At 42.7% G+C, this 12661-nt stretch overlaps 1 protein-coding gene across 1 annotated transcript in view; it reads right to left on the bottom strand.

Moving 5' to 3' along the window:
* Positions 1-12661, bottom strand: part of myo10l1 (myosin X, like 1) — a 43617-nt gene that overhangs the window by 23768 nt on the left and 7188 nt on the right. Inside the window, exon 2 of the mRNA XM_034563072.1 lies at positions 8536-8634. Within this exon, the coding sequence (XP_034418963.1) occupies positions 8536-8634 (99 nt within the window). The remainder of the gene's footprint in view (positions 1-8535; positions 8635-12661) is intronic.

Here is a 12661-nt window from a genome sequence, read left to right on the forward strand (position 1 = left end):
TGGAAGTCTGTGTGTTCACTCACACAGACTCACCTATACTGTAATACCCAAATGGCTCAATCTCAGACCCCTGCCGGTAATTGTAAGGTTTACTGAGAGCCGTGTCAATCAGACAGCCAGGCATACCTTTGCAATCCAGGGGAAATTATAGTGGAGCAGAATACAAGGCTTCAGATAGATAGATAGATAGATAGATAGATAAGTACTTTACTGATCCCCTAAGGGAAATTGAGGATACAAGTAGCTCCAAACATCACACAAACAAATATACACATACACACTATTAAACTATTTAAAAAGATTGTCCAAAAAAAAAAAAATTAATTAAAACACACATTACTAGGAGTCCAGGCTGGGGGTGGTGGAGGAGGGGGGGGGGGGGGGGGGGGGGGGGGGGGCGTTGTGCAGAGGGCCAACATAGCCAGTAGTCAGTGAAAAAAGTGTCAGTGTAAACAGTGAGTAAGTAAGTAAGTTGGGGGCTGTGCAAAAGGCTAACATAGCCAGTAAACATTGTTCCTAGTAAACTGTCTGTCAACTGAGGTTTAGTGAGGTAACTTTGATTGACAGATTGTATTTATTGTACAGTTGTATGGCTCTGGGGATGAATGATTTACACAGTCTATCAGTTCTGCATGACAGCGAGCGCAGTCTCCAGCTGATCAGACTCTTCTGTCGAGTGATGGTACCGTAGAGTGGATGGCTTTCATTGTCCATGATGGTGAGCAGTTTGGTCAGGGTCCTTTTGTCGGCGACTGAAGTGATGCACTCCAGTTCAGCACCAACCACAGAGCCAGCTTTCTTCACCAGCCTATCCAGTCGCCCTGCATCCTTCTTCTTAGTCAGACTGGTAAAACATCCCGAGGAGTTTGCTGCAGACGTTGAATGACCGCAGCCTCCTCAGAAAGTACAGCCGGCTCTGCCCTTTCTTGTAGATTGCGTCCGTGTTGGCAGACCAGTCCAGTTTATTGTTTTATGACCACAAAAGACATTATCGTGTTTTAATGTCATCAATGGTCATGGGTGAGATTAAAACCCCCAAGGCAAGGTGGGTACCCCAAGGTACTTGTATGTGCCTACCATCTCCACATTGACCCACACACAAACACACACACACACACACACACACACACACCGCATCAGCACATGTGTTGAAGGGAGGAAGGACACTAGGACAACTGAAATGGAGATCTGGACCATTCAATGTACCACAGTGCCAGAGGATGATCATCATCAAGGTTATTTTCTCAGAGTCAAGAAAGCTCCTTCCAGAGTCACAAAAGACATGAAACAACTGTTTTCACAGGCTGAGGAGAACTCCTCGTGACGAGTAAACTGAATTTGATGTGTCAAATCTGTGGAGTGCCCCTTTAAAGAAGGATCTATCACCAATGGTGATCTCTCTGTGAAAAGAAACAATGGACATTATATCATAAGATTAAAGCAAATAAATGCCTGTTGCAGTTCCTGGGTTTTATTGCTTCTCAAGCCAAAGCTGCTTTTAAATTCAAAGGAAAACCATTTGGGACAACCCAGATGCTGATGATTCAGAGAGAGGAGGGATGCTATGAAGTGAGAAAGTATGTCAGTGACTGAAATAAAACGCAGCTGAAGTGGAAGAATCAAATAAAGGTTTTTTGCAAACGTCTCTATCTTCGTCTTCCATTGCCCTCTGGTGGGTTTTAACACACATTCTGTGCTTCTCGGTGCACAGTACCACAATTAGTGAGCGAAAAACATTAAAGAGAGCAACTGACGGAGACCGAAAGGGAGAGAGAGAGAGAGAGAATGAGAGTAATGCACAAGTAGAGCATGCTTCACCAACTCTGATGTCTCTTCTGTGAAAAATGGTCATTTGTTGGGGACCATTTTCAGCTGTGGATTAATACACATTTGGTACACTAGCCAGTAGTTACAGCAGGAGACAACATATATGGGATTAAGTTCAAATAAAGGATATGTAGGCCATCGGTCCGCACTGAAATAAACAATTGGATTAACTTCCATGAAAGTTTCTAAAGATGCATAGTCCCTTTGATGATCTCTTGACTTTTCCTCTGGCGCCACCAAGAAATTAACATTTGTGGTTGAGAGTGAAATGTCTCGACAAATATTGGATGGCTTGCCATGACATTTAGTACAGACGTTCATGTTCTCATCATGATGAAGTGTAATAGCTTGTGTGTGTAATGTTAGCATGCGTACACTCTAGAATGGTGATTATGGAAAACATTATACTGATAGCATTATTTTGTATCCGTTTTTTTCTTTTCTAATTTTTGCAATAATATCGTTATCAGGAAATCTTTGGCCACGATAATCCTGTTTTGAAAATCTGATATCTTGATAGCCCAAATTTCACTCTCAACATTTCTTCTTGCAGGAAAGTGCCTACTTCTTAAACTGCGTTGCTCGTGTGAATATACTTTCATACACAGTGTTCCTGTAAAGCCCTCTGATATCTGAAACTGCTTTGCATGATTCAGGAGGAGAGCCAGGGGAGACAAGCCTCTTCATCTGACTTCACATATTAGCAGCAGCCAAATGAGGAGGAGAAGGGACCGGAGAGATAAAGATAGCGCATGGAGAGAGAAAGAGCTGTGGGCACAGTGACCTATATACTTCGCAGACCTATATTCAGTGCAAGATACAGTATCACACAGTAGTCCACTGTGAGAACCTGCATCTCTCCTCACTGACCTTGGAACAGATCGGTTAGCCCTCCACTGGCCAGATTAGGATTAGGGACCACGGAGGAGTTCTTTTGTATGATCCCACCCCTCAGATCAAAAAAGCTGAAATGTCCCTTTATCTTTTAAACCAAAGTGTTTTAGTGAGCTCTTTTGGACTTGCTATAGCCATATTTTTGAGCTGAAATCTGAAACTGCATTGGACCCTTTGCAATGGCAAATATCGCCAACTGTCAAACAAAGCAAATGTATTCGCAAGTTATGTTAAATTAAATGCGCTAAATTCAAAATAGAGAGCATTAATACCGCAGCAAACAACTATTTGCTAAGCAAAGATACAGTGTAGTAACATCCTGTCCCTGAGCAGAGAATGAAGTTACACTCCCTCTGTGTGCGTTGTAATCAGAGTGTATATCTGTCTTTTGTATATGTAGATCATGGGTCTCAAACTCGCGGCCCACGGGCCAATTGCGGCCCCCAGGACGATATTTTGAGGCCCCCTACTTGACATCAAAGTTTAGTGTTAGTGCAGCCCGCGCGTTTTTCTCACACGCACGATTTTTGGACACTTTCATTTGATTGAAGTCCGCGAAACCCCCTCCGGAGAACGTCCGGAGAACGTCCGGAGAACAACCGGAGAACGTCCGGTCAACGTGGAAATACCGCATCCGAAAGTAGTTTACGGTTATGCTTTCTCCAGCCGAAGTGCGTGCCATCCAGCCCCCCATAATTCGGCGTGTATACGGCTTAAGTGCAGCGTTCGATTTTCAAACACTTTCATCGCCTTGAAATCCGTGAAAATGTCACCGGAGAACGGCCGCTCGACGCGGAAGTACCGCATCCAAATGTTGAACACTTTGTTCGGCTAAAGTGGTTTACTGGTACGCATTTGAGTACTTTCTCCAGCCGAAGTACGGGACATCCAGCTGCCCATAATTCGGCGTGCATGGCGTAAATACTGCGTTAGATTTAGATTTTCATGACATCTGTTGCTTCTGTCCATCCGGGGAGAGGGATCCTCCTCTGTTGCTCTCCTGAAGCTTTTCTTCCCTTCTAAAAGTGCATCCTACCTAATAGTTTATTACAAAGGACTATCTGAGAAGATGTCATTGGAATCTTTTTGGAAAAGAACAAGCGCGTTCAAAATAATACTTGGCAGATGATTGGACATCAAGGCTGACTGACTTCAACTGATCAGAACGCCAGTCGTAAAAAAAACCCATCCGTCTCATTTGTTATTTGCTCTTCTTTCAACGAGGAAATACTCTCCAGTTGTGATGTAGCTAATGCAGCATCGACGCTAACTCTTTAGCGAGCGGTCGCCTCTCTGTGTCGTCACACACACCTAAGCGACACCCGTAGCTCCAGGATGCCGATTGGTGTGAGACACTTTGTTTTGGACGCTAACGCATTACTTGAAGGTGGATTTTCGTGAGATTCTCGTGCGATTGTGTGATACCGTGAGAATCCAGCTGCCGTGCAAGGTAATATCATTCCCCTTGTTTTTTTTGTTTTACCACTGATTTGGTACATTGGTTTGGGAAGAGGAGGCTTAAAACCAGCTTAAACCCTGTTAAAGTATTTTTTGCCCCACAGCACCCATTCAGCACTGGGGTGTGTAACACCTTCCATATGTCATCATCCTTTAAGATGTAGCTAGCTCACATGTATCCCACCCCAAGGGGGGATCCCTGCTTCATCTTCCACAGATAAAGGGTCACTGCAGAGAGACAGGGATGGTGAGGGACAGACAGAAGGCAAGAGACGAGGCAGATAGGGAGATTCAGTGTTTGTGTGTGCCACAGTTAATCTCATTATTTGTTACTAAGCGAGTGAGTAACTAACTACGGGGTCCTCAGAGGGGTAGAATTATGAAACTGTGAAATTGAAAGTGGGTCATGAGATCATACAGCAGCATCAACTTGTTTATTATGCCAAATGAGACGGAACAAGTCATTTCTGCACTTTTCAGTGTGTCAGTTTTTGTGTGTCTGTGTGGGTGTGTGTGTGTGCGTGTGTGTGTCCATAGTCATTTTGTGTATGCACGAGGAGGAAGGCATCCCTGCAGCATGTTCTGTGCTCGCGTGAGCTTTCGCCGCAGCTTTCACGCTAGCTACTGAAATCCAGGTCACATAAGACACACCGTCCATGAATCATAACGTAAAGTGCGTGTACACGTTTGTTCGTGCGTGCATGTATGCGTGCATTCGTGCGGTGTGTGTGTTCAAATGTTTTTACCGATCCAATGAGATTGGTTTTAGCTCTTGTTTTTCCGCCTGTATTATATCAAGGTAGTGACTCAAAGAACGATGCAAATACAGGCAAATTAAATGAGCTTCCAGCACAGGAGGAAATATGAAAGTAGATTGAAAGCAGTTCAGAGTAGAAATGTAGCTCCTGTACATTGAAAGGAGAAAGTGGTTCAAGCATCTGTTAAAGATACCTCCTTGCCTCCCTTAAGAGCAGGTGTTCCACCTTTATATACCAATATATTGACTCATATATAGAAGAAAAAATATATATATACAGTATAAATAAACTCAAAGGTTTCAACAGAATAATGTCTATGATTTCTGGAAAGAAGTTAAGGTTGCCAATAACATTAAGATGCCTCTGCCATCCAATATTGATGGGGCTATTGGTTGGGACAGTAGTGCAGATCTGTGGAGTAAACATTATAGGGACATTTTCAACAGTGAGTACAAGAGTGACACATTTAATATTGGTGATGTTCCCAATAATGCTGGTGTGTGTATTAGACCTGATGAAAAATTGGCAGTAATCAAAAATAAAAACCGGTAAAATATCCAGCATTGAATTTTACCAACCAATTGCTCTGGCCAGTATACTTTCTAAAGTATTAGAACAAATCCTCTTAGATAGGCTTCAAGACTACATAATAACCACTGGTAATCAATTTGGTTTTAAAAGTAAACAGACTTATGTATATATGCACTGAAGGAAGTTGTTAGTAAGTGCAGGAGACATAACACCACAATATGTATGTGTTTCCTGTTTTTTATCAAATTAATCATTCTAAATTGTTTGTCAAATTGCAAGAGCGAGGGTCCCTCCATATTTGATTAGGATTTTGCACTTTTGGTATTCACGTCAAACCATGACGTAACCACAAGTGACTTTTTAACTGCAATGATTATACCTGTATTGTATTTTATATATTGTTGTTGTATTTGTGTTTGTTGCTATGTGGACTCATGAGTCTAAAATTAAAGAACATATATATATATAAATGTCAGTGAAGTAACAAGTAACTGTTGAAAATGCTGTATATACCGTAAATGTCAAATGTTGTTAGAAACAGTGATACCATTACAAAGTTGACAAACTGACATTCTTCAACTATAAAATGTTTGGCACAGTACAAATCTTGGTCACATTACTTTAATAATCTGTTTTGATTTATATTGGCTGCTATATCAGAGTTTCTTTAGTCAAATATCAATATCAGTATCGGTCTCAAAAATCCATCCAGCGTCGGGTTTTGAACTCCTTGGGAGACGCTTAGAGGAGCTAGAAGATATGGCTGGGGGAGGATGTCCGGGATACTTGCTGCCCCAGGTAATTGATGAGTCAATGATGGATGGATCTTGTACAGAAAGGTTCAAACCTTCACACTTGGACTTGAGTGCTTGATGCATTGAGTTAGACATTCAATGCACTAGAAAATAAATGTCTGTGATGTTGGTCCCTGTGCCGTTGTAGCATACTAAGCACCCACTTGACTTGCAAGTCAAGTATCAAAGACTTGACACTTGACATGATATATATCCCATCAAATGAGCAACACACATCTAACCTTTCTGAAATGACAACGGCAGAGGCTGACATTTTGAAAAAAAAATTTTTACTTGGCACTTAGCAATGTAGAAGAAAGAAACACGGTCCATTACACACAGTCCATTTAAATGAATGGGTTTGCAGGGTATTATCTGTTTCATGAAAACTCACTCTGATGTAAAAGACTTGCACATGTACCCCTGGTAGTTGTGCGTTGTGCTGATTTGACTTGAAGGCTTGCCGTTTTGCAACCACAGCATTTGTAACCCAGAATTGTTAATGTGGTGAACTGGGTCAGGGCCTGTAGATTACAGAACCAGAGTGGCACGGCAGCTGGGAGCAGAACATGAGAAAGAAAGTCAAAATAAAACTAGTCAAATGCTGTTAAATGTTGCATGTTTCTTTTTTTTTTTCTACCAGCCACCACTGCAGCCTCTATTAGAATGCCTCAGGGGTTTAGGAGGCTCTACTGTATATGTGATCATGGGAACCCGGGGCAGAGCAACAGGGAGCGAGGGGGAGCCTGGGTCTGTTTGCATGGGTCAGGTCCTGTTGTAACAGGGTAAAGTACCCATCACGCTGATTCTCTATCAAATATTCACCACCTCCTGCAGAGCTAACATTTAAACACCATCCGCTAGTGGAGAGGGGAAGGCACAGGGAGGCAGGCAGGGCTGGATGGGGGTTGGGGAAGTTAAGGACATTCATAATCCAGAGCGAAGAGAATGCCTGCTCCTATAACCAATCCTATTTTGGGAAAGGCCAGTCTCTTCCCGCTCTCCCCACAATCAAGAACGGCGAAGCAGGGACATCAAAAGACGATGCTTTTAGAGCAGCATTTGGCCATTTTGTGCCTCAAAGGCCAAACATGAATCCTTTGTACATCTGTGAATGAGAGCCTAGATGTGGATGTTCTTTGGGGGTAAAAAGGGAGGATTGAGACTCTGGCCAAAGGACCAAGTCTATTATTAGCTCCATCTAAACGCGGCCAACTGGAGCGCATGTTATTGTGTGTGTGTGCCAAACACATCAGCCTTTAAAAAAAAAAACATTAAATCCAACGTGTGCATGTTGCTCTGATACAGATTAGTTGAGCACATGCACATACACACACACACACACGCTCATAATGAGATTTAAACATTCAATTACATTATTTTGGCCGGGGGTTTGGTGTTAAAGGGCCGGAGCTGGAGCAGCCGCCTGGCTTTGCCATTTAGAACAACTACAAGCTCTCCTGACGTCCTGAAATGTGCATCCCATAACGCTCTCCCTCTATTCTAGCTCTCCTCCTGAGGCTGAATGTGTGTCAGAGATGAATGTTGCATATGTATGAGGATGAAGAAGAGGAGGAAGAGGAGGAGAATGGAACTAGGGCAGGAAAGTGGAGCATCGTGAGAAGGAGTTTCTATTGATCCACGTAGGAGAGGATGAACCTGCAGAGCTGCTTCACCTCCACTCTGACCTTTACCTGAAAACTAATGCAACAAGCAACTACAGCAGCTTTCGTTATTTCTCCTCCATGGTTTTAACTAATTAAATGTGTTTTCAGTCCGTAGGGTTTTTGCAATTTGCTTCTGTTTATACAGTCCCCTTCACAAAATGTATTACAACTCATTTTTCCAATCATCAAACCCTGTGTAATTGGCGTCTCTAAAGCGCCAACCATGACCACCAACTGAAAACAAAAGAGGGGTTGTGAATAGTAGGCGGTGCAACTTGTTCCTATTCTTTGCTTCAACGCTGTCAGCTCCAGTTCCTTAGCTCAGCTGGCTAAACTACTTTTGAAACGGGCGCTGGTACAACCTCCTCTGCTGTTTGTGAGTGCGATTGCCTCTTCGGCTTACAGCGCTGGCAGCAGCCGTGCAGGAGAGGCGCTCGGTGAATCGCTGGGATTGTAAAAAGACTAAAGACGCACACTTTTTTCATTTCTTTGACTTAGTGGAAATGGGATATTTTCACATCACTGATAACGAACAGGCTTTAAAAAAGGTCTTGCAGGTAAAACATGAGACTCGTGTCGGCAGTTAATGGAGCTACGGTTTCTTACCTCTCCATAGTCGGTTGTGACGACAAGCGTTCCATCTCCACAGGAGTTGACCGTGGCGGGAACCAGCTGCTCCTTCTCTTTGACCCAGACACGGGCCCCCTGGATCACAGACACACACAAAGACTGAATTTAAGCAACCGGTGTGTGAAGGTGTATTTGGTTACCCTGCTGAATAGAGTGGAGGTCTTCAGCTCTGAGCCTCCTTTCTCTAGCTAGCCATTTTGAACAACTGTAAACCCATTTGATCTCCAACACGACCGCACAACACGCAGCACAAACTAGTTCAGATCTAGCATAACCCTGACCCTTGACCTTGACATATATGTATACATATATGATGTGCATGGGTGTGCATGGGTGAACAGACAGATGTCACAGATGTGTTTAATGAGAGAGGAAGACTGTAACATCTGGACTTTCCACTAAGGTAAAGCAACAATGCTTGGCATCTGTGTGTGTGTATGTGTGTATGTGTGTGTGTGTGTGTGTGTGTGTGTGTGTGTGTGTGTGTGTGTGTGTGTGTGTGTGTGTGTGTGTGTGTGTGTGTGTTTTGGGGGGGGTCAGAGGAAGTGTGCTCCTCCTGGACCTTTCCACTAAGACAAAGCCCTCTTTCACAAAGTCAGTGACCTCTGACCTCTGATCCCTAAAAAAGGGCACAGCATAATAGAGGCTGGAAGGAGGAGGAGACAAAAAAGGAAACAAGACGAGGAGGCAGTCAACAGAGCTACTGAAGTACTGTAAAGAACTGTGTCCTCCTAGAAACGTGTACAATGTACTGTTTTGCACCAATACTGAATTGCTTTGTACAATAGCATGAGCTCGAGAGCATGTCAACAAATGTTGTAAATTACATCACAATTAACAACATTATTCAGCGCTAAGCGTATTAAATTAAAGATAAAATAGTAATGGTAACTGTTTAATGTTTTGTCCCATCAGATTATTCTGATTATTAGAGTCCACAAAAAGTGGCTGCAACGTTTTTATAAAAAACACTCCTAAATACAATATCTGATGGGTTAGGCTCAATAACTATTTATATGTTGAGCTTTTGAGCATTTAAATCACAGGATACTATTAACACTATTTAGGAGGGAAAGAGGGAAGTATTAACACAATAGTGTCATCAAAATAACAAACAAAGTTTCCAGACTTGATTACTCAAGTCTTAAGCCGGAAAAGACCCAGTGGGACACCATATGTGTGCATGAATGAACTGAGCAGCAGAGGAGAGCTGGAAATTAATTATTTTAGCAACAGACGGTGCTGCTCACCCCAAAGCATTCCCTGACAACTTTGATCTCTTTGTGATCCTCCCCACCTCTCTCGTTCTTAGTCTTTCTGTCTTTTTTCTTGCTCTCTTCATCAATCTGGCACACACTCACACCGGTGATAATAGAAAACCAGTCCACGCTCCAGGCTGTCGAGTTAATCAGGCAGAAATCATTCACACACATACATTACACTATATACACAGACTGTCGGGTAGCTTAGGGGGGAGAAAGTTTGAATGCTTTTGGGTACAAAGTGTTAACCAGGGTGCGACCTCCGGGTCTGAAAAGTGTAGCCAATGCAGAAGTGCTTTAAACTTGCATTCTATCTCAAGGCCAGCAGGGGGCAACTGTTCCAGTTGCAAAAATAAGTGCTATTGTATGGACGTCTATGAGAAAATGGCCCTACTTCTCACTTTATTTCTAACTGCTGGTTTCCAAAGAAATAAGGTGGCAACGTCAAAAAACCCAGATGCTGACGGCGGTCCACAAACTAGTGGGTGACGTCACAGTGGCGACATCTAATTCTTATATACAGTCTATTAACACATTTACCAACAACAGAAATTAAGATGTACACAAAAAGCTATTGGTCAAGTAAGGCGGTAGCTGCAACATTACATATAATTGGGTTTATTTGTTGTACTCGTATAACTGTGTACAACAAGGCATAATAGTGTTAAACTAATTTACAGCGGCGAGTCTCGATGGATGGAAACGTTAGTCTGCTTCACCCCTTTGAGTCCAGAATGAATTATCTCAACAACTATTCAATGGATCGCTTTTAAATTTGGTAGAGACATTCATGGTTCCCAATGGATTAATCATAATGACTTTGGTGATCACGGCCAAAGGTTGACTTTGTATTTCACAGTGAAATGTCTTGTCAACTATTGGATGGATTTCCATGAAATAGGACATTCGTGTTCCCCTCAGGATGAATTGTTGTAACTTTGGCTACTTTTCCTCCAGCGCCATCATCAGATCTGCTGATGAGAACTGTACTTTGTCTTGAGTGCTACTGAGCTAAAGTCAGACGGTGAACATTGTTACATCAATTCATCGTGTTATAAGCTCCACCATAACTTGCCTCATTGAGGACAGTTTAAGTCTAAGATCTGAAGATATTCACTACATATTACATTTCATGCAAATTTACTCCAATCTTTGGAGAAACCAGCCTCATATATCTGATTTCCCTCTGACAACTGAAAAGATTCAAGAGTGCTGTTCGTTCCTCAGTAACTCTCCATAGCCCTCCTCATCCCTCCTCTCGACCCTCTCCCTCTGCAGCCAGCCTGTCTCGTCCCTAACTCCAGCTCGTCAGATTCCAGCACACAAAGCCATTATATTGATGGTGGTGCTGTGACTTGACCCGGTGAACGCCTCGGCCTAAGGCTCATGCTCACAGTTCACAAGTACTTCACTACATCCTGTTTTAACTGGTAAAATTACCTCTGACCCCACAGAAACCTCTAATACTGGACTAGTGGTACATATACACTTTCTCTCCCCTTTGTCTCATGATGCTCTCCGTAAATAAGAATATTATGCATGTTTTTGCTTTCTGTCTGGCTCTCCATTCTGTCTCATCTTTAAGTAAATTGGTCTCTTGTCTTGATCGATATACTTTGCCTGAGCCACGCGCTTTCTCTAGGGAAAACGCAGCGAGGGGGACACAGAGGATTATAAATGACCTGCCAGCATTACAACCTACACCCAGCAACACCTTCGTACTCCTCCTCCCATCCCCCTTCTCTTACTGGCCCAGACAGACCGGAATGGTCATGCATGACAACAAACTCCAGTCATTTCCGTCTGCTCAGAACTGCATGTATGGTAAAAACACTCCCTCTGCGTTTCTCACTATGAAATTAAAACCAAACTGCAGTCAAACTGGGGCCTCCAGCTTTGTCCATCACCTTCTCGTCAAGCTCCATTAAACCTCAATGGTCACTTTATCCTCAAACATAACCCCTGACCCCATATCTTACACCATGCTCTCTCACCAACGGGAGTTAAAAAAGTACCAAAACATCCCATCCGAAGAATTTCTTTGTGCATGTTAGGAAGAATTATTGGTGCTTCTGTAAGAGTAGTTTAATCCTTATACGCCATGAATTCCCTTCACTCAGGCATGATTCCATTCTGCACCTGACTGCATGAACGCACCACTTGTTCAACATGGCAGCTATTCTGAAAACGTCAAATGCAATAATTTCGAGACATTTGAAGCAAGAAACAGATCATGCCTCGTACAGAAGGCAAAACCGATATTTTAAACCGTTGTTTGGAAGAATGGGATGATTGTTAAACTACACTATTGGGCTGACAGCTAAGCGGTTGAGACGTTGTCCGGTTTGTAGGACAATTTAAATGGATAATTAACCAAATTCACATGTTTGCATGTCTCAATATTTAGTTTCACGTCTTCTTCAATACAGCATGATGTTCATTTAGTGAATTGGGGTCCCATTTAAAGTCAAATAGACAATAAAGCAGAGTATGCTTTAGGATGGGGCTACCTTCTGATTGACAGGTCGCTTCCACAGCGTTGTCCGGTCTGGGAGTTGTGCCTTGTTTTGTCTTACAACTTTAACTCTTTTACAGTGTGTTTTTAGTTTATGAAAGTTAATTGTAACTGTTGTATTTGCCTAAATATGTCTTCTTAATTCACTAATTTTGTTGCACATAACTCCAGCCTCTTGTGTCACTTCTGGTTGCAACAAAATTGATGGCGACGACCAAAAACCAACATGGCGACAGCCAACGCGCCAAACTCAAAATGGCAGTCCAAAAAAACGAATGGGTGTCATAACAGTGACTATACCTCCACTTCTTATATACAGGCTATG

Source organism: Cyclopterus lumpus, chromosome 22, assembly GCF_009769545.1.
Source record: "Cyclopterus lumpus isolate fCycLum1 chromosome 22, fCycLum1.pri, whole genome shotgun sequence".
Lineage (NCBI taxonomy): Eukaryota > Metazoa > Chordata > Actinopteri > Perciformes > Cyclopteridae > Cyclopterus > Cyclopterus lumpus.